General features: G+C 42.7%; 1 protein-coding gene across 4 annotated transcripts in view; it reads left to right on the top strand.

The window, feature by feature from the left end:
* Positions 1-13,319, top strand: part of RMND5A (required for meiotic nuclear division 5 homolog A) — a 62,272-nt gene extending 48,953 nt beyond the window's left edge. Inside the window, exons 5-11 of one of the 4 annotated variants that reach the window (XM_078056331.1) lie at positions 598-663; positions 1,656-1,822; positions 2,620-2,785; positions 5,246-5,348; positions 7,582-7,736; positions 8,852-8,939; positions 9,476-13,319. In XM_078056331.1, coding sequence (XP_077912457.1) covers positions 598-663; positions 1,656-1,822; positions 2,620-2,785; positions 5,246-5,348; positions 7,582-7,736; positions 8,852-8,915 — 721 coding nt within the window. In that variant the 3' untranslated portion in view covers positions 8,916-8,939; positions 9,476-13,319. Of the gene's footprint in view, positions 1-597; positions 664-1,655; positions 1,823-2,619; positions 2,786-5,245; positions 5,349-7,581; positions 7,737-8,851 lie in introns of all 4 variants that reach the window. The other 3 variants (XM_078056329.1, XM_078056330.1, XM_036076165.2) reach the window with 3 other exon arrangements.
* The last annotated feature ends 7,148 nt before the right edge of the window (positions 13,320-20,467 follow it).

The raw sequence follows: 20,467 nt of genomic DNA, 5'->3' as shown, positions 1-20,467 counted from the left end.
GGCTCTCTGCTCAGCGGGAAGCCTGCTTCTCCCTCTCCCACTCCCCCCTGCTTGTGTTCCCTCTCTCGCTGTCTCTCTCTGTCAAAATAAATAAATAAAATCTTTAATAAAAACATAAAATTAAAAAAAACAAACCAATAAACAGACTCTTAAGAGAACAAACTGATGGTCACCAGAGGGGAGGTGGGTGAAATAGGTGATGGGGATTGAGGAATACACTTGTCGTGATGAGCACCAGGTGATTTGGGATTGTTGAATCCTATTGTACACATGAAACTCCTATAACACTGTGTATTAACTGTACTGGAATTAAATTAAAAAAAATAAATGTACTCTTTGGAACTGGAAATCAAGAAGGTGCCTGACAAACTTAGAGATTGCCAAAAGCACAATACTTTTGGTACTGATGGTTGGGCATTCATGAAAGATTGCTGCCAAAAATACCTTGTTTGTGTCAGTGGGATTTATCCCAGACTTGGTGTTGCAGCTTGACTGCATTTGTGTTAGTGCCAGGCAACGATTCAAGGCTTATTTACATTTAAGTAAATATTTCCAAAGTTCAGGTGATTAATATTTTTAACAATCATTTATTTTTAGGTCAGAGAAGCTTCATGATTGGACTCTAAGATGTGGATGCAGCCACAGGTTGATTAGAATATTCATGTGCGTGTGCAACCCTTAGGGTAGGATCCTGTAAAAGTACAGTTCTGTGAGGTCTAATCCCAGTCAGCTGATCCATTATGAATAACCTGAGACGTGTTACTTTTGTAGTTTGTAGAGCTACTCCAAGTTTATATTCATACCCAGTTCAGGTTCCAATGGTCCTTGGTGAAATGGGTTAGGAGGGGACTATTAAAGGAGAATATGATAGTAACAGCTTCTGCATCTTAATATGTGTACAGAAATAAAGTAATGCTTCCTTACCACTTGATTGCAAAGTTGATTTTAACAGCTGGCCTGGTGTATGTTCTGCTCTAGCGCCCACCTGAAGTGGTAGCCCCGGCTCAAGACGGGTTATCCTGACAGTACTGTGGAGGCCTGAGTCCCTGTACTGTGGATCACTCAGAAATGAACATTGTTCTTCCTCTCATTAGCACCGTTTGTACGAATCATTTTGGCACATATATATGTAGTTTTATCTGCCTGATTGGACTGAAAGCACCTTGAGGCAAATACCGGTGTTTGCTGTTTTTAATCTCAAAGTGTGTAGCACAAAATGTTGTACCCAACAAAAGTCTAAAAATAGATGGTTCCCATTCAGAATCTTGTGATTCATTTATAAATATGCCAGTTTAACAGGGAAAGAGTAGTGGATATGGGCAATTGAGTAGTGAATCTGCTTCAAGTGTGGGCTTGTATAGTTCCAAAAATATCATGTGACTCATCAGAGTCAATTTTGTCTTGGTGTAAAACCTTACTAAATATGTAACTGTCATCTGACTTAATATTTTTTTCTTACTTTCACTGGCTGAAGTGCCTCTCTGGGTGTAGTTCTGTTTATTTTCTGTACAAGTCTCTGGGTCAGGGGGTTGATGTTACCACTGATTTCCACAAGATGGCAGAACAAACCCTTTTATTGTATTGCTAGGTTTCAGACTTTTTGACACTCGTCTATGCTCTTAATTGCATTAAAATCTTTTCCGCTTTTTCTTTAGATGGGCAGTATCAAACCGAGAAATGCTCATAGCTCAAAACAGCTCCTTGGAATTTAAACTACACAGACTGTATTTTATTAGCTTATTAATGGGTGGAACTACGAATCAGCGAGAGGCATTACAATATGCTAAAAATTTTCAGCCATTTGCCCTAAATCATCAGAAAGGTGAGTCTGGAGTCAAATGTTTTTGATACTTGTTTTTCTGTTTGTTTGGGCGTGGAGCCCAACATGGGGCTTGAACTCACGACCCTGAGATCAAGACCTGAGCTGAAATCCAGAGTCAGACACTTAACCAGCTGAGCCACCTAGGCGCCCTGAATGTTTTTGATATTTGAAACAGACCTAAAGCCACCACTGGGATTTGAGTTTATCTTAAGGAGATGTGATACATATTTGCTAATGAACTGAAAGAATTGTAGATGATAATCACTTAGGAAAAAGGTTTGCCTGGACCTAGAACAAAAGTAAAACATTGAAGCCTCTAGGATGAAAGAGACATTGCATTTTTGGGATTCCATATGTAAGAGATATGAGAAAGAGCAAGGCCACCCCCCATGCTGCTGATACTGCCCCCACACAGTGTCTGAGGGCGCACCAGGGTGACAGTGACACTGAGCGCCAGTGTGGGGGTACCAGTGTTCTGGCCCGTTCTGCGGCCAGAGATCTGTGATGGCCTCATTTATGATGTCATCTTTACTGCTCTAGACAGTGGTAGTTATACTATGCTATATATAAGAATAAAGTAACTTAAGGTTCATATTTAATGTTTTCCTTTTCTTCCCCTTTCTCTCTATGCCATTTCTCTAATTTAGGTTGAAGGGAGAAACCAAGCTTAAGGACGAGAATTTTAAGAGACATTGTTAATAATTTAGGCTATGTCAGTTGGGGGAATTTTTGCGTTTCTCAGCCCTTATTTTGGGTGTGATCATTCACACTTACAAATTGCTGCTGTTTTTGCGTAGACATTCAGGTTTTGATGGGAAGCCTTGTGTACCTGAGACAAGGGATTGAGAACTCGCCGTATGTTCACCTACTTGATGCAAACCAGTGGGCTGACATTTGTGACATCTTTACAAGGGATGCCTGTGCCCTCCTGGGGCTCTCGGTGGAGTCCCCCCTCAGCGTCAGGTATGCAGACGGGTTGGGCTCTTGAAATATGTGCTGCTTTGTTTTGGTTTTTCTTAATTTCTTGTCTAGTTCTCGGTGTCAAACCTGAAGAGAACATTTGTCTTTCTGAGGGACGGTACAGGTGGTATTTCAAGAGATCGTCACAGTCGGCAGTGAGACGGTTTTAGAACAGCGTGACCCGTGAACCTCTGGGTGTCCCTGAGAACCTTTTCCACTGTGTTGATATTTGCACAGATGGTGCAGAAATAAGAGTGGATTAAACTGCTCGAGCCTTAGCACAGGTCAGTGCAGTGGTCCCAGACTCCGAAAGGACTCGCTGTATTCCTCACACGCTGTACTCCACCACACACTTGCAGTTTAAGACACACTAGCTTTACTTCAGACTGTTCTTTAAAAATTATTAGTTTTATTACATCCTGACCTTTAAACACACATCTTTTTAATATTCTTTGTGACAAAGTGGGAAGTTCTCATAAAGCACTTCAGCGTCAAGCCATATCATGCTTGTCTCAAAAAACACCTGTATGTTGTTTGAGTTTTATGAGCCAATAAACTAGTTTTTTTTTTTCCATGAAACAGTTCTTACTTGAATGAATCACTAAAAGATACACTACAGTTAATTATACTTAGGTTTTTGGCAGATGTTTTTTCACATGTATGAAGTGAGTCTGTCATGTCAAGGAAAGCAACTATCTTTTTGTATCTTTTAAATTCCTAAGTTTAAGCTAAAATAGAAATTTTGGGAAACTTGTACCTGCCACCGTGGGCTTGACAGCTTCCCAGTACTTTTCTGATGAGATTGGTGATATTAATGAATTTGAGTTCTTTGATATTGTATAATGAAATGTGTTAACACTTAGAAGATCTTAATTCACTGTGATCTTACAAAATCATACGTGAGTAAAAGATTCACAGTATGAGACAGACAGTTGGATTATAATGTAGCAGGGTACAAAAAGATTCAATGATAAGGATTCAGATTTCACTTTGCAGCTAACCTTAAGAAACTATCCCTTGGGGCACCTGGGTGGCTCAGATGGTTAAGCATCTGCCTTCGGCTCGGGTCATGATCCCAGGGTTCTGGGATTGAGCCCCACGTCTGGCTTCTGGCTCAGCGGGGAGCCTGCTTCTCCCTCTGCCTCTCCCCCTGCTCGTGCTCTCTCTCTCTCTCTATCTCTGTCTCGAATGAATAAATAAAATCTTAAAAAAAAAGAAACTATCCCTTGTTGAGTTTTGGTGTGGCATTAAAGGGGAATATCACAATTATCTGAAAAGGCAGTTAAATTACCACATATCTGTTTAAAGCTAGATTTTTTTCCCCCCATTTACTTCAATTAAAAGAACAGATTGCAGAAGAAGATATAAGAATCCATCTGTCTTCTATCAAGCTAGGCATTAAAGAGATTTGTTAAAAATGTAAAGCAGTGCCAGTCTTCTCACAAATTTATTTTTGGTTTGGAAAATATAGAGGTTTTTTTTGGGTAAGAATGTTACTTATAACATGTAATATATTTATTATTTTAAATGAATTGATATTTTAAAAAAATTTCTCAGTTTTAATTTCTAGTATAATAATGATAGGTATAACCCACAAAACAAATGTCTTTTGAGATTCTTAATATCTAAGCATGTAAGTGGGTTCTGAAGCCAAGAAGTTTATGAACCTGTTTTAAGAAAATGACCTTTAGCTCTCTCCTCTTTAATTCCTCAAGTGTTTTGAATCCCTGCTATGTACCAGGCATTGTGTGGGCTACAAAAATGAATAAGGTACCGTCTGCGTTCCATAGGGTGCTCCACCTGAGCGTAGGAGACACTGGTCCAGTTAACTCTAAGGCATAACCAGGCTGCAGGTCAGGTTCTCTGGGGGAACAGATTGTGAAATGGTGGAGATCGACATGCAGGAAGTTCGTTAGGATCAGCCCTGGTGGAGAAATGAAAGCAGCAGGATTAGGCAGAGGGTAAGTTGGACTGCAGTGTCTTATCAAAGACCTCAGCCCCTCCCCGAGGAGCTCTGGAGCTCTGATGGGACTGGAATCGTCCCAAATTGGGGCAACAGAGCTGGGCTTCTGTGTCCTCACACAGAGCAGTCATCACATGTGACCCTGGTCAGGTGACTTGCTTCAAGTGAGGACAGTCCTGAAGAGGGACTCAGCTGAGCATTGACTGTCAGCACTTCCAGATCTGAGAAATGAGCACTTCTGCCCTGGGCGGGGCTGTCCTGGTCTGTATGCAGATTGTTTCAGAGTGTCATTCATGACTGATCAGCAGAGCCCGTTGAATCTGGTGGTTTTGTAAAATGTAAAGCTTTTTTGGGGTGCTAATTCAGCAAAGCAGAGGGCTCTGTGCCCTGTCCAGTGGCTAGGGCCCTCGGCACCTGGAGTCTGGAGGAACTGACGTTTCCCAGGAGCAGGCTGTCTGCCACCTGGCCCGGCACTGACGTTTCCTCTTCTGCTCCCCCAGTTTCTCAGCAGGCTGTGTGGCGCTGCCGGCTTTAATCAACATCAAAGCCGTGATTGAACAGAGACAGTGCACCGGGGTTTGGAACCAGAAAGACGAATTACCCGTGAGTTCCACTTTCTGTTGGTTGTTTGTTTGTTCCTGCCTTTAGAAGGACATGGATGGTAAGGGTTTAAAATGCCTGTTTTGCCTTTTAACCTTTTGCCTTTTAACCAGAGAACATTATTATAGCCGTTCAGCCAGGATTCTTTTATGTTATGTGTAGACATGATTAAACAATAGAAATGGGAAGCTAGTACATTTTGGAAGCACTGGAGTTTTTTTTGTTTTTGTTTTTATTTTGACTTAGAAAAATAATAAAATTTTGACTTAGAGCAGCAGTGCGAACTCAGGAAGGAAGACGTCATAGGTGTGTGGGGGGTATACACTTAGCATGCACTGTGTTCTGCAGGGTAGTTGACAAACCACTTACACCATGATTCTTTGAAAATATAAAAGCAGTGAGTCAGTTGGTTAAATTTAGTTTTGTCTTAAGCATTGATATTTATGAGATTATGGATTTGTACTTACTAAAATAGCACATAGCTTTTAAAATAAAGGTGGTCCCTGGGACACCTGCAGTCATCAGTGGCCTTCCAGTGCTGTGTCCACTGCTGTCATGGAACAGACCATGATTTTAAACATCAGCTCCAGTCACTTGCCAGCTCCACTGCTTCTCTAAGCAGTAGTTGGTCCAACTCTAAAATGGGGACCATCCTTCTCTTTATGGGACTTTTTTTTTTTTTTTTTTTTTTTTTTTTTTTTTTAAAGATTTTATTTATTTATTTGAGACAGAATGAGAGAGAGAGAGAGAGCACATGAGAGGGGGGAGGGTCCGAGGGAGAAGCAGGCTCCCTGCCGAGCAGGGAGCCTGATGCGGGACTCGATCCAGGGACTCCAGGATCATGACCTGAGCCGAAGGCAGTCGCTTAACCAACTGAGCCACCCAGGCGCCCCTCTTTATGGGACTTTTAAAGGCTAGAGATAACATTGGTATGCTCAGAATAACATGGGACGCATAGTAGGTACTCCAGTTTTGCTGCCCTAGTAGTCATGACATGGAGTGACAAAGGTCATTGTATGTGAGTTCCCACCGGACCTCTCACTAGTGCCAGACCAGGCACTAAAACTCTGACTAGAATTGGCATTCCTGTCGTGGTTCCTGTCGAGATCCTAAAAGGCTAAATATGCATTTGGAGTTTCGCTTCTTTTTTGCCACACCTGTGCACAGGTTTATCTGCAGTTACCTTCCAGCTGGTGACTGTCAGTTGGTTGCCCCAGCTTCTCCTCGGAGATCTGTTTTGGTTAAAGACACAGGTGCATTGGCAGTGCTGGGTGTGGTCAAGATACAGGCAGCTGCCCTGCTTCATTGCTGCTCGTTTGAACACGGGAAAAGAACTTGAGCCTTCACTTGCTCTGCTGAGGCAGGTGCCTGCAAGAGTCTGGCAGTTTCCCAGCGGTGTTACGAGCATCTCTGACATTTGGCACTAGCATAGAGCATACTGAAATCTGAATTTGCCTGAAAAGCCTGTGTGTCAGGGTAGTAAAGCGATGGGAGGTGCTGATCTGGCCGTTTTTTCTCAGGATTATTCTGTTACACTTTGTCAACATTCTTGAAAGAGTCTGGGTAGTAGACTTTATATTGATAAACCATTTTAGATGGAAAGAAAACAACTGACGTCTCTGGAGCTGCTGTGTGGCTCACGTGGAGCCACTGTGCCCGGTGACTTCATAGCGTCTGTTTGTTTCGCTCACTCTGAAGAGGAATAATGGAGACACCTGCCATGGGCTCTGACGTACAGATTGTAGAAGGTCAAGGAGCGTCAAGTCCTTGTTTCAGGTGGTTTCTCTGGACTGTTACACACAAAACATGGGACACTCAGATCTGAAGCTTGCACAAAAGTAAACCTTGTTTAGTCTGCCTTTAAAAGAATTATTATTACACTGAATTTTATCACCCACCTAAGTGTGCTACAAAACAGGGTTTCTGGTGGGTTTTACTCTTAGGGTATATCCTGACAAATTTTCAAGAGTGTTTGACTTCTAGAGCATTGCCTTCCCTTTGACTCCTCAAACATCAGAATTCGGTTTGAAAAGTAGTGTTGTAAATAATTTTGAAGGTTAACTAGAATTGTGAAGTAACACTTGGATCCCTAAGACTACCCATCTTTGAGGTAAGAGTGCTGTAAAAAGTTAAATTCAGATGAGTAGACTGATAAATGTTTTTGCTGCCCAGTGCATATTAACGTTGTAGATGGTTTTCTGAAATATAACTTGAGCCTTTTTTTACTGTTTTTAAGATTGAAGTGGACCTTGGTAAAAAGTGCTGGTATCACTCTATATTTGCCTGTCCCATTCTTCGTCAGCAAACAACAGATAACAACCCACCCATGAAATTGGTCTGTGGTCATATTATATCAAGAGATGCCCTGAATAAAATGTTTAATGGTAGCAAGTAAGTGTCTGACTTTTTAAATGTCGGTAAAAACATTTTTCTTTCGGAACTTAGTAGGAGGGTGGTATCTGATTTTTTTGTCAGTCTTTTTATTTGTTCATAAATTTGGTGATTAGATTTATAAGCATGTTCTTTAATCTTAACTTTTGGGGTAGGCAGTACATTGTCGTCGTGCCCTGCCTTTACACGAAATGTAACACACTATATACGGTTCTAAACTTTGCTTTTTTTACTTAATGGTATATCTTGGAGGTCTTTTATATGCTACAGAGAGAGCCCTCATTCGTTTTTAAAGCTGCAGAATATTCTACCGTATGGAAATGTGATAATTTATTTAACCGGTCCCTTATCAATGAACCTTTAACTTTTGTTGTTATAAAGTGAATTATTTTATCTACATGGGATATGTAAATTGTAGAATTGGAATTGTTAATTCAAAGAGTATATACATTTAAAAGTTTTTTTACCCATAATGGGCCCACCTTATTAAAAAAAAAAAAGTCTCAAAAGCCTATTTATAGTTTAGGCAGTTAGAACATTTTTCATTGGAGTTCATTTCAGACCCGTTATGGTAAAGTCTCTCTTTTGAAAGAAGGTCCTGGCATGTAATGAAGCTGCTTGTGCCCTTCCCAGCCCGTGCAGCAGCCCTGCTGGTGCCGCTGCATGGTGCCTCGAGCTTGCCGCTCCGTGCCGCTCTTCTAGGCTCCGCACCTCATGTCACGTTTGCTGCACGTCACTGCATTCTGTGACCAGTACATTTGAAACTTGTTTAAAGACAGGGAAAACCTAAACTTTGGAGGAGAAGAATTGGATTGACTTTTAAAACCGCAAAAGCAATTTTCAAAACCGTTGTCTTTGTCTGGTTTACGAAACAGTTTTCACTAATTTCTGCAGAAGAGGAGCCTTCAGTTTAGTGTCTGGCTTGATTGGTGTTTACTTGTGACCCTTCAGAGCTTGGCTATTATATTAACAGAAAGCGCAGTTAACTCTCACAACAAAATACAGGTGTGTGTGTGTGTGTGTGTGTGTAAGTGTTAGAGATATTCTATAGATGAAAATTGAATGCTCAGTACTGATCCTGTTCCTTGATTCAGTATTTTCTTTTTTGTTTTTAGATTAAAATGTCCATATTGTCCAATGGAACAAAGTCCAGGAGATGCCAAACAGATATTTTTCTGAAGAAATAACTTTAATTTGCAATTTGTAAGTGAAACTGAATTGTGGCGCATTTCAGAAGAGAACCGTTCCATTTAATGCAGCTAACTGAGGACTCCCGTGTTTATATAAGCTAATGCTCCAGAAACTTTGCCAACATTTTAGTGTACACACACTGAGGGGAGTGCTCCAGATGAATATTATCATAGGGCTTTATTATATTCTTGGTCTTCATTTTTGATCAAGTAAATACACCAGCAGTTGTCATTCAATGCAGGTTTTTGTACTTAATTATATGGTGATTTTTTTACTTTTTAAGAGCAGAAACAGAAATCAACCTCCCTGCCATGTGTTTAATATATCTCCTGCTTTTACTTTTGTCATTTCTTGATAATTGTAAGGTTTGAGAATGTTTGTGAAAAAGTTTTACTTCCTGTTAATGTATACATAATTAAATGAAAATTCTTCAGAAAAAGTTTGAAAAACTGAATTGTGGTTATAAAACTAATTTGCATTTTTTTTGCTTAAGGAAGAAAGCTGTGATAGATTCCCAATTTGCTTTTTGATGTTTTCCTCTGCTCCAGCTCTCACCGAGAAGTCAGCAGATGTGCATTTGAGCTCTGCTTGTAGCCCCAGCGGGCTGCCTGTTTCCAATTCCATCATGAATTTAGCAGGTTGGTGTGAGAAGTCTTCCACTAGAACAGAGTGGAAGGAGTACTATTGTTTCTTTGCTTTTATTGCCAAGAGGTGCTTGTTTTAAAAGTGTGTTCAATAAAATGAAATTCTGAAGTTAGAGGTGTTCTTAAGTTAATATTTGCTCTCTTGGTCTTGGTAGCCCTATTCTCTGAAATCTGCCTTCAGGACTTGGCTGTCTGTTTCATTTGTATATCATTGCAGACACAGTGTTGTTTGTGTGTGTGTATATGTGCACCAGCATCCAACATTGTGCATCTGGAAGGGAAGAAGCATGTTCCAGTCCTAATATGCAGTTACCAGACTCGTTACTTTAAATCCTTAAAGTTAGAAGTTAGCATATTTTCTGTAGTGCAGAATATGTTTATTGCTGTTTTTGTATTTGAATAGTATACTGTTCAATGCCTCTCTTCTGCAAAGTGTATCATCTCATTGGCTGTGAATCTGTATATTACTCTGATGGATACAGATGATGATCTTTTCTCTTGTGAGGTATCTTCATTTAATGCACTGTCCAGAAATAGCCATGTGTAAGAGTCTTTCTCTGTATGATGAACGAACTACATGGAAAGGGTTCTGTGGACATACTTCTGACTTACACCCGTTAAGTCACTTCATTATGAGAAGAATGTTACATGGAAATCACCAAATATTTTGCAACTTTATTTCATCTGACATGGAACTGAACATCACTATAGGAAAACTTGGATAAGAAAACAAAGAAAGAAGAAAATACAGAAGGAAAGAGGACCGTGACACTTTGCATTTTAAACTGCAGATTGGTTTCTTTTGCAGGGAGGGAGAAAACAGGTTTGGTGCTGAGTTCCCTAGAAAGTGTCAGCATGTGCAGTCGTATACCAGCCCGCATGGTTTGTCCTGAAATGTTTATCTGGGAGAGCAGGGATTTTGTCTCAGAGGAAAGGGGTACTGCAGGAAAGCTCTGCTTGACTGCTGTGTGTGGTCAGGCTTCCTCTGAGTGCTGCTGTGTACCGGGTGGGTTAGCCAGGAATGACGACTAGCCTGCTCAGAGTGCTTGCTCTGTCCAACCTCTGTCTTGTTGGCCCCACCGGGACTTTATCTCTGTGTTTCTGCTTTCCTGTTGAAACCCTCCCTAAAGTTTCCCCTCTCTCCACTAAAGCAATGAAGGCGAAGAGCAGAGAGAAACTCCTTGGACTCCGTAAGAGAAGGTAGAGAATTCCAGGTAACTCTGGCTGAGGATGTAAACCTGGTTTATGACCTATATTTCACTTTGAGTTACAATCCAGAGTATGGTTTTTGTTTTTGTTTTTACTTTTTTTCGCACTAGGCCAAATTTAGCTTTACTCACAACTTAGTCTCACCTTTCCACCTCAAACACTTAAAAAACATTCAGGCTTCACATAAGATTTGTACAATGTAGATGTCGCTTAAGAGGCCGGTGTAAATATTTTGGGGGCCAGACACTTCACATAGTCGGCTCAGGCCACTTTTAAGGACAAAAGCCAGAACTCTGCTTTGTCCCTCTCCCAGTGTTGGGAATCCTGTTGACAGTTTTCTGTGCGGCTCATGAAACTTTAAAAAGAGCATGCTTTTAACTGAAGCATTTGATTTTACAGTTTCCTATGTAAGGTCCTTGTAGTCCTACTGGGCAGGGTAGGGCCAGAAATTTGAAACTCTTGATTTGACAATTTAACATGAAAATTATGTCTTGTGACCTTTAACTAACTGCATGGACTTAAACCGTTGGTGACTAAATGTGAAGGAGAGGTGGATTTGAAAAGGCCAGACCTTAACCAAAGATGCTGAAATACAACATGTTGTCCTTTCGACTCTAGAAACACCTTCAGCAGTGGTGTCAGGACCTTATCGCTGAGGCTGTGTATGTCAGCAGTGCAGGAGGATGCTCTTTGTCACGCTCTGGTCACGATAGAGCCAAGGTTTTTTTAGAGTCAGACTCATTATAATAATATACATTGCAAACAGAGTTTCAGAGTGGTTTCCTCAATTTCCTTAGGAACCATTCCATTTACCAGTCATGGACAAAGGCCATGGGACTATGCTAAACCAATAAAACCTTATTAGAACCTTAGATTCTGATTTAGCCAGAGCGTCTGTGCTTTCAAGTACAATCTGAAGTACAGTGGCTAAGTTTGTCTTTCAATCTTTTTTCTCCTTAGTGTGATCATCACAAATACCATTTCTGTTATTTTGGTGGTGATTATGTGAAACTTCTAATACAAAAATGAACGGGTATTGGTGCCTCTTGATTTTAAAAATGTTGAAGAGAAGAGCCACCTCATGTTCATAGGGTGTGTGAGTATTTTGTGAGTGTATGAGCATTTAATTGAAAATAAGAAAGGTATGAAGTTAATCTTTTGGTTTTTCTGTAGCAGCTGACGTATACAGAGACACTAAAACCCACACCAAATTATGTGGGGAATGAGGATCCTTTTTCTCTCCAGGTAGTCCCACAGGTATGTAGTTTGTTCAGTATTCTTTATGTTGTGAGTTATTTCCACCTCAGTGGTTCAGCCTTTGGGACAACAGATATTGCAAAAACCAAGGACTCTTGGTTATTCGCACAAGACAAGCTGCTGGTAGACATTAGCCCTCTGGTTTTCCAGCTCAACTTCTGATTAGTGGACTGACAGTAAAGCTGGTCAGTTTGCTTAGTCAGCAGACTCAGGTTATTTTCAGGGAAGGCATGGTTTGGTTAATTTCATCACTAGGATGTGTAAGGTGAAGACACAAACCAAATAGCTTTCATTACTTAACTCTACGTACATCATCCTTGGTAACACTAGAATGCTGTGGTCTTGAGGGAATGTTGGCAAGGAACACACATAGAAGGTCTGGTGCTCCATAAGCCTGTCCAGCTGTGGTGGGTTTTATGTGGTACAATAGTGTTTACCATAAGCAGGTACAAACTTCATGAACTGTTCTTACTGAACTATAATTGAGTAGATACCAAAAATAGAATGACAAATGTATTTTAATAGCAGATGAGGCAATTAGTTTTAGGGTGAGTTTTCCGCTGTTGATTTTACTTCAAGAGATAGGGAGAGAAAACAAAGATTTGTTTTCAAGACATTTCCGTCTACAGTGCTAAACTGTAGTGAGCATATGCTTCATTTACTTCCAAAGAGGCAACAGCAGCTGGAATTGGCTGACAGCACAAGCTTTGTTTCGTGTTGTGGGTGAGGATTTACACTCTTATTTTAGCAGTCACTTCACGTTCTCCAGCAAGGCAGATGTGGGGTTCACTAGGACTTAGTGCCTGATCTTTTCTTTTGGGAAGGGGTGGGAATGAATGTAGCGGGGATGGGAGGGAAGCAGGAGAAGAAAATGGGAGTGTGAGTGAGCGTGCATGTGTCCGAGACTCACTGTTCCCCGCCCCCACCTGTGTCCAGCAAGGAACAGGCATTTAATGTATTTTGCTCACGACTGCAGCGTGCATGTATTTTTTTTTCCTCCTCCGTGTTTTCTAAACTTACACTAAAAGGATTCATCAAATCATCTTGTTCAGATGGCTCAGGATTGTATTTCTTTTGCTTACGCTGTGCTCTTGGGTTCTATAGTATTTCTATAATTATGTAACAAGAATAGTGTTGCACTGTAATCTATCATATAGAGCTATATGTATGGAAAATTTTGATCAGTTTTTTAAGAAATGTATCCTGTTTGCAAAGGCACAATAAAGTTGCATCTTATAGACTATAGGCAATAAAGCTAACAATAAACCTTATTTAACACAAACCATATTCATATTCTCTGTTCATTTGATTTTGGACAAAATCCACCATATCCAGTAGTTTCAGGGATTTCATTTTGACTTAAAAAGTTCTGATATACCTAATTTATAAATTTCAGACTGATATAATAGAGTTTTGGAAAACTATAACAAATGCTTTGTTAATGTGTGTATTCCTATGTAAAACACATGGCTTCTCCTGTGTATATTTTTAAAAATTAAAGAAATGCACATTTAAAAAGTGTTTTGTGGAACCAGTCTGTATAAATGTGACAGGTCACAGAGGCATGAGGGAGGGAGTATGGAGGTGTCACTTGTAAGAAGAGAACATTGCTGCCTGTGTTTGCTAAAGGTCTGAGTGTAAAGAATGTAAGAAAATAGCTTTGTCTCCATCCTGTCCTATTTCTGTGCCACCAGCAGTGGAAGCCTCGGAGGAGGTGGCTGGGCACCATCTGCAGTTTCTGGGAGATTGCATTCATGTTTCCAGGCTCCTGCACCCTGGGCATGCTGCGTCCTGTGGATGGCTGGGACCCTCTGGCTGGGGTGATAGCGTGTGACTGGGAAGAGAAGCCCTGGAGCCGCTCCCGGGCTGCAGGTGGAGTGGGGCACGTACGGTTGGCATTGCCAGGGAGAAAACCGGGCTGAGCTGTCTGTCCTGTTTAGTGACAAGCTAACGTGGTGGAGACCAAGAATCTGTTTTTGCTGCTTTTGTATATATTTTTTTAGACTCATTCTTATCTGAGATTTAGAATGTTTCCTACTTGGGAACAAGTGTGGGCCCCACCCAGTTGCATTTGGAGCCAGTGGCCCAGGTGGTCGAGGTGAGGCCTGGCAGGCCTGGCCAAAGATCTCCCCACCCATCCCTGCAGCATTTGGGGCTCTCTAGGACTCAACATGTGATCTCTAGCAGCAGGAGCATCACCTGAGAGCTTGTGGGAAATGCAGAATCTCAGGCCTCAGCCCAGACCTGCTGAATCCGAATCTGCACGCTTGTGAGAAAACTGGCTTCCCTTACAAGGGGCCTCTTGGATGCTCCCTATTTTGTGAAGTATCCTCCCTCTTCAATGACAGGTAAGGATCACGTCTACTGAGCAAAATTTACCCTTGATGACTAAGTCCTGAGTCATCAAGAAAAGTTAAATTTAGTGTGCTTTGAACTCTGTTTTAGTACTGTGATTTTAAAAACCAGTGCATTTCTTTAAGCATCCAGACATTTGAAGGGGGTGCTGTATTTGCAGCATGGCAAAATACATTTCCCATCCCCTCCCCACCAAAATGGGCAAGGATGATCACCAAAGATGAAAAATAATGGATTTTTGTAATGGCAAGATAAAGACTAAAAATGCACCTTTAGACCGAACAGTAGCTTAGTGCCCTTCACCCCCTGGTAGAGGCTTGATGATAGTATCCTAGCAAACAGAAATGTCACTTCACAGAGGACCCACCTGACTTTGTTTTCTGGCACCCAGTAAGAAAATCTCATAACCCTGTATACACAAGATTTATAGTTCTGAAACACGTTTTACAAAACGAACGCTTCTAATTTGTTACAACACTGATTTTTTTTAAGATTTTATTTATTAATGAGAGGCAGAGGGAGGCAGAGGGAGAAGCAGGCTCCCTGCTGAGCAGGGTTTTATTTGTTAATGTTCATCAAGACTCTTAAGTTAATTTTATGACCTGCTAATGGGTCATCGAGATCCACAGTTCAAAAAACCTTGCATTAAGGGACAATGGTAGAATGATCCATTCACAAAGCTACTTTGGGAAATCTCTGTCAAGATATGTATGATAGAAAGTATTTTATTCATTCTTAAAAAAAAAAATCCAAAAACCTTTCCTTGTTGTGGAGTGTTTCTTACACTCCTGTGAGTCTTCTATGCTAACAGATATACCTAAACATTATTAAGTACTGTCTAAGCAAGAGCTCCTGTGTTGTCTGAGAATTTTGAGTTTCCTTGGGAAGGTCAAAGTGCTTCGTACTAATTACTTAGAATCCTTTCATTTAATAACTCAAACAGATGTGTGTATGTTAAATGCAGAAAACACTTAACATACCATGGTATGGCACCTTCAGTCATTCAACATGGGATTTTTTTAAGTGCCAGGCACTGAGAGAAAACAGGGTACTTGGCATCCTGGAGCTTAGGGACTGCTTGCAGATAGAGAAAAGTAGAGCACCAAGCACCAAGGCCCTTGTAGGGAGGTTAGTTCCCACCAGTGACCTAACTACCAGAGGACGATGGGAGAGAAGAGAAGGGAGACATGCAATAAATTGTGTATTTTTAAGGGCCACTCTGGCTACAGTAGCATGAGAAGTGGTTGGGGAGGGGATGAGGTTAGAGCAGGGGAGGTCAGTACAGTAGGTAATTAAAGTGAATGTTGAGTATTTTAGGTCCTGTGTAGTATTGTGAATAGACAGACTTGGTCTCAGTAAGGACCAAGATAATGTATTAGTGAGTAATATAATGAAAATCTAGCAAAGAGATGTTTTTGTCATAAAATGTCAGTGCTCCGAACCCTTCTGTAATTCAGAGAAGCAATAAGGTGGGGATCTCTTAAGTGATGGGCTTCCTTGCTCTGGTGTTCTAAAATATATTCCCAAGTCTTTCTGTTGTCTACATTTTCTAGAAGGGTGAATTTTTTTCTTTTCTTTTTTTGAAGATTTTATTTATTTGAGAAAGAGCACACGAGAGCACGAGTGGTGGGGGAGAGGGGGAAGCAGACTTCTGACTGAGTAGGGAGCCTGATGCGGGACTTGATCCCAGGACCCTGGGGTCATGACCTGAGCTGAAGGCAGACACTTAACCGACTGAGCCACCCAGACGCCCCAGAAGGGTGAATTTCTAACTTCACACTCTCCTTCTGTTAGTCTCTACACTATGTGGGTTGTGTGATTTTCTGCCAATTTCTAGTCAGGAATGGATCTTTCTAACTCCATTTGAGGACTGCATTCAGCCACCGTGCAAGGGCTGCCGTGCAAGTAAAGGTCTTTGATGTCGTTTCCCCTCTAAAAAAAAAGTTCTTTAAGAGGAAGCCTGTTATTTGTCAGTGTTCAAGACTAATCATTTCGGGAGCTTTCTCCCCTTCTGAACAGGTTAGAAATGCATTTCAGGTTTCCTTCTATTCTTAAGACCATGTTGCTTTTGGTTGTTTTAGATCGGTGAGCTAATCAGCCCCAAAGAGGAATTTCACAGGAAGTTATTAAATAGTCCTGAAAGCTTTGAGAAGTAGATCAGGAACTCTGGGCAGATGTCCTTTGACTTTACTGCCTGCCCGCGAGGAGTAGGCGTCTAGGGTTTGTAGGCTGGCTTCATGCCGTCAGGGGCCCAGGCTCCTGTCATTCTCCACAGCCTTCATGGGTGGCCTCAGTCTCACCTCTTCGTAACAGTGCTCCAGGCAGGAAGGAGGAGGAGGGAGTGGGAGAAGCAGCGGCTTCCAGTTGAGTCAGCCCCTTTGACCGGGCCTTTCCTGGAAGCTGCGTGCAATGACTTCCTAGCTACAGTTGGCGCGGGGAAGCCTGGGAGATGTCTGGGCACGGCGCCGCCTGTAGAACCCGAGGGTTCTGCTGGTAGGGAAGAAAGGGCGACCGGTTGGTGGAAAGCAACCTGCAGTCTCTGCTACACTTGCCCGTGCCTCGGAGCCAGGAACAGATGAGATTTCGTTCATGTGAAGGAATTAAGCCATTGGTCCCAAGCAGTTGGTGCAGCCTTCCACCTGCCCTGAGAAAGGAGACAGGTGAAGAGTTAGCTGTCACGGAACCATGCCCTTGAGCGGCATTTCTCGGCCCCTCGTGGTATTCGCGTTAGAAGCAGGGCCCTCACCCTGACTTCAGACAGGATCCCATTTGTTTGGTTTCAGAGCAGGTGGTGACCTTTGTTTTCTACCTTGGCCTGCATAGGTGTAAAAAAATGGTTTTGGGTCCTTAACACTTGTGGTGGTACAGCATAACGTGACAGCTGTTGAGTCACTACGTCGTACCGTTGTGTGTCCACTACACTTCAGTTAAAGAGAAGCAGATGATATTCAGGAGAGCAGAGCAGCTAGGCATTTGGGCTGTAGGATTGGACCTGAGTTCAAATCTTGATCCCACCACCAGGCTCTGGTGTGATCTTGGGCAAACGTTCAAAACTTCCAATGCCTTAGTTTTCTCATCTGTAAAGAAGAATGGTAATCGTTCCTACTTTAGAGTTCTGATGAAGCCCAAATGAGGCACCCAGGCCCATGGTGAGTGCTAAATAACGGGTAGCTATTATTTAAGTCACTAAAACATACGAACAAATGACACCTACGGATCACAACCACCTAAGGGAGAGCGGAAAAGGGGAATTAGGAACTGGCATGCAGAAGTGAGGTTGTCCAAAGGGATGGGGACTTCAGTAGGTGCTGAGAGGACAAACAGTAGGGCACATGCTTTTTCTACTCTGCCAGCCTTATCCAGTTGCTCTGAGGATGGTAGAGCTCTCCCACAGCAGGGGGTGGGGGGATCTGGGGGGTGGCCCTCAGCATGTGAGGCTGAGGGGAGCTTCAATGACAGAACAAAGGCTGTGTGTACCCGGGACTGAGCTCTCTCGAGGTGAGATGCGTATGAAGGGTTGTTCTCCTTAGCACTGGGATGCCGAGATCCCTGCGTTACATACATTAATATGTTGTCAGAAATGGCTACCCTTTCTGAGAACAGAAATTGGGAGAATCAGACAGAGGTGGCTGCATTCGGAGTGCAATAGATGCTATGCATCTATTGAAAAAAATGCAGTACGTTTTTTTTTTTAAGATTTTTTATTTTTTATTAGCGAGAGAGAGAGAGTACAAGCAGGGGGAGCGGCAGACAGAAGGAGAGGGAGGAGCAGGCCCCCCACCCAGCAGGGAGCCCGATGTGGGCCTCGATCCCAGGACCCCAGGATCATGACCTGAGCTGAAGGCAGACGCTTAATGACTGAGCCACCCAGGCGCCCAGTATGTTGTTCTCAGGATACATTTTGGTACTGTGTTCCAGGAGCTCTTCGAGGCACTTAAAAATACACAGAAACTCATATATTCTTCCCAACAACCCTTTGAGGTAGGGACTATCATTACCCCCATTTTACAAGCGGGGAAACCGAGGTTTTGAGACTTTAAGTCACTTGCTAGAGAACACAGGGTAAGTAGCAGAGCCAGGAAGCTGCTTTTAGAACTCTGCACTTAACCTAATCTAAGGCAGTTGTGGCCTCCGTCAGTTCCTTTGGTGGAGAAACATAGCTCAAGCCTGCTTTTAGGAGCAGAGTAAGTGTTGCCTGCCCCTGGTGGTCACAATATGGGGGGGGGGGCGGGTAGAGGTTTGCACATGGCCAAGGGCAGGACGGAGGGGCAGCTTCTTGCTGGTGAAAAAGAGACTTCTCCCTGCCCCACTAGTTGAAGAGTCATGGGGGATGTTCAAGTGCAGCCAGGGGTTCTCTGAAGGGCAGTTTCACAACTGGAGAAACAAATGACAAAGTTCTTTCTTCCACAAATGGAATATGTTTTTTGTTAAATGAATGAATATTTATTCAATGAACCCCCAAGTTAACTGCATAATAGAGAAGTCGTTTCTCTACTGCCGGCTTTTCAGGGTCCAAAAAATGTGTCGTGGGCATCTTCCACATGGGGAAATTTGTAGAACCAATGCTTCAGGCTAGAAGCTGGCAAGTGAAATATGACTTGGACCTGAGGCTGCCAGCTTTGAATTGTCAGGTGCTCCTTCTATGTGTGCAGAATGAACAGTTGGATGTTTGTGGTCACTAGCAAGCCCTGAGCCTAAATTCACAGCCGCCTTTAGCATGCTTTCAGCCTCGGCCTGCAGCTTGTTTTTTTATTTTCTCCCTGGTCCTGAGGGCCAGCTCTAATGAGTACCTTTTCCTATATTGATTTTTTTTAAAGATTTTATTTATTTGACACAGAGAGAGCACAAGTAGGGGGAGTGGCAGGGCGAGGGAGAAGCAGGCTCCCTGCTAAGCAGGGAGCCTGATGTGGGGCTTGATCCCAGGACCCCAGGATCATGACCTGAGCCGAAGGCAGATGCTTAACCGACTGAGCCACCCAGGCACCCCCTGATTTTTTTTTTTTTTTAAGTAGCCTCCACCCTCAGTGTGGAGCCCAACACAGGGCTTGAACTCACGACCCTGAGCTGAGATCAAGAGTCGGACACCCAACAGACTAAGCCACCCACGTGCGGCAGCCCCTGTGTTGATACTTTTAATATCCAAAATTGTGGTTACCATTTTAGTTACGGTAAGTGAAACCTTTTAGGGGGTATGAGAAAATCAGTAAGTATTGGACCCTCTCCAAGCCTCCCCAGGGTGGCTTCCCAGCCACTCATCACCTGTGCTGCAAGTTAAGGAGGAAAAGCTCTTTTCCTGTCTTCACCCTGGCCCGGGTTCTTTGAGATGGGCCCTCCACAGCCATTCCCTCAAGTGTCTCCCATGAGGAGACCGGCTGTTCCTTGTCCCCCTTTCCAGGGAGCCCAGGGCACAGCTCCCACAGGTAGCCTCAGAGCCTGGAGCCTGCCCAGAACTGCGTCTCAGTCCCTGGAGTGGCTCCGGGTTCTGGTCACCGGATTGGTTTGGGGAGGAAGGGGACAAGGGCAAGACTTTGTCTCACGGGAACTTTCTTAGCTTTCACTTCTGCCTTTTCACGCTTGAGGCACTTCTTCCTCTTGGTATCTGTTCTTTAAAAGTGCCTTGGTTTTAAAAATTAAGTTTGCAAAAGCAGTTTCAGGAGGGCAGGGACAGTCCCTGTTGGCCTGGAGCTGGCTGTGTGGGTGTGTTCGCTTGATGATGTCTCGGAGCTGCTGCACACCTAGGATTGGGGCACTTTTCGGTATGTATCTTCTACCTCAACAAGAGTGAAGATTTTACGATTTATTACGAGAGGAGTATCAGCTCACCTGTTGCCACAAAAGAACAAAAGACAAGGTGATGCCAAAAGAGGCTAATCAGTTTAAACTGTTGGGAAAATGGGGAGTCCGCAGTGAAAGTGGGGACTGACCCAATAACTTTACTTTTAGGGTTTTATCCTAAAGACACAAACACGTGTGCAGAGTTTTGACAGTGGTATTAGAGTAGTGAAAAACTGGAAACTGGAGAATTAAATGCTGAGTGATAGTTAAGTAAGAGTGGGCACAATCGAAAATGGCGTG

Source organism: Halichoerus grypus, chromosome 10, assembly GCF_964656455.1.
Source record: "Halichoerus grypus chromosome 10, mHalGry1.hap1.1, whole genome shotgun sequence".
Classification (NCBI taxonomy): Eukaryota; Metazoa; Chordata; class Mammalia; order Carnivora; family Phocidae; genus Halichoerus; species Halichoerus grypus.
Note: the sequence above shows the minus strand (reverse complement) of the source record. Positions and strands in the feature narration are given on the sequence as shown.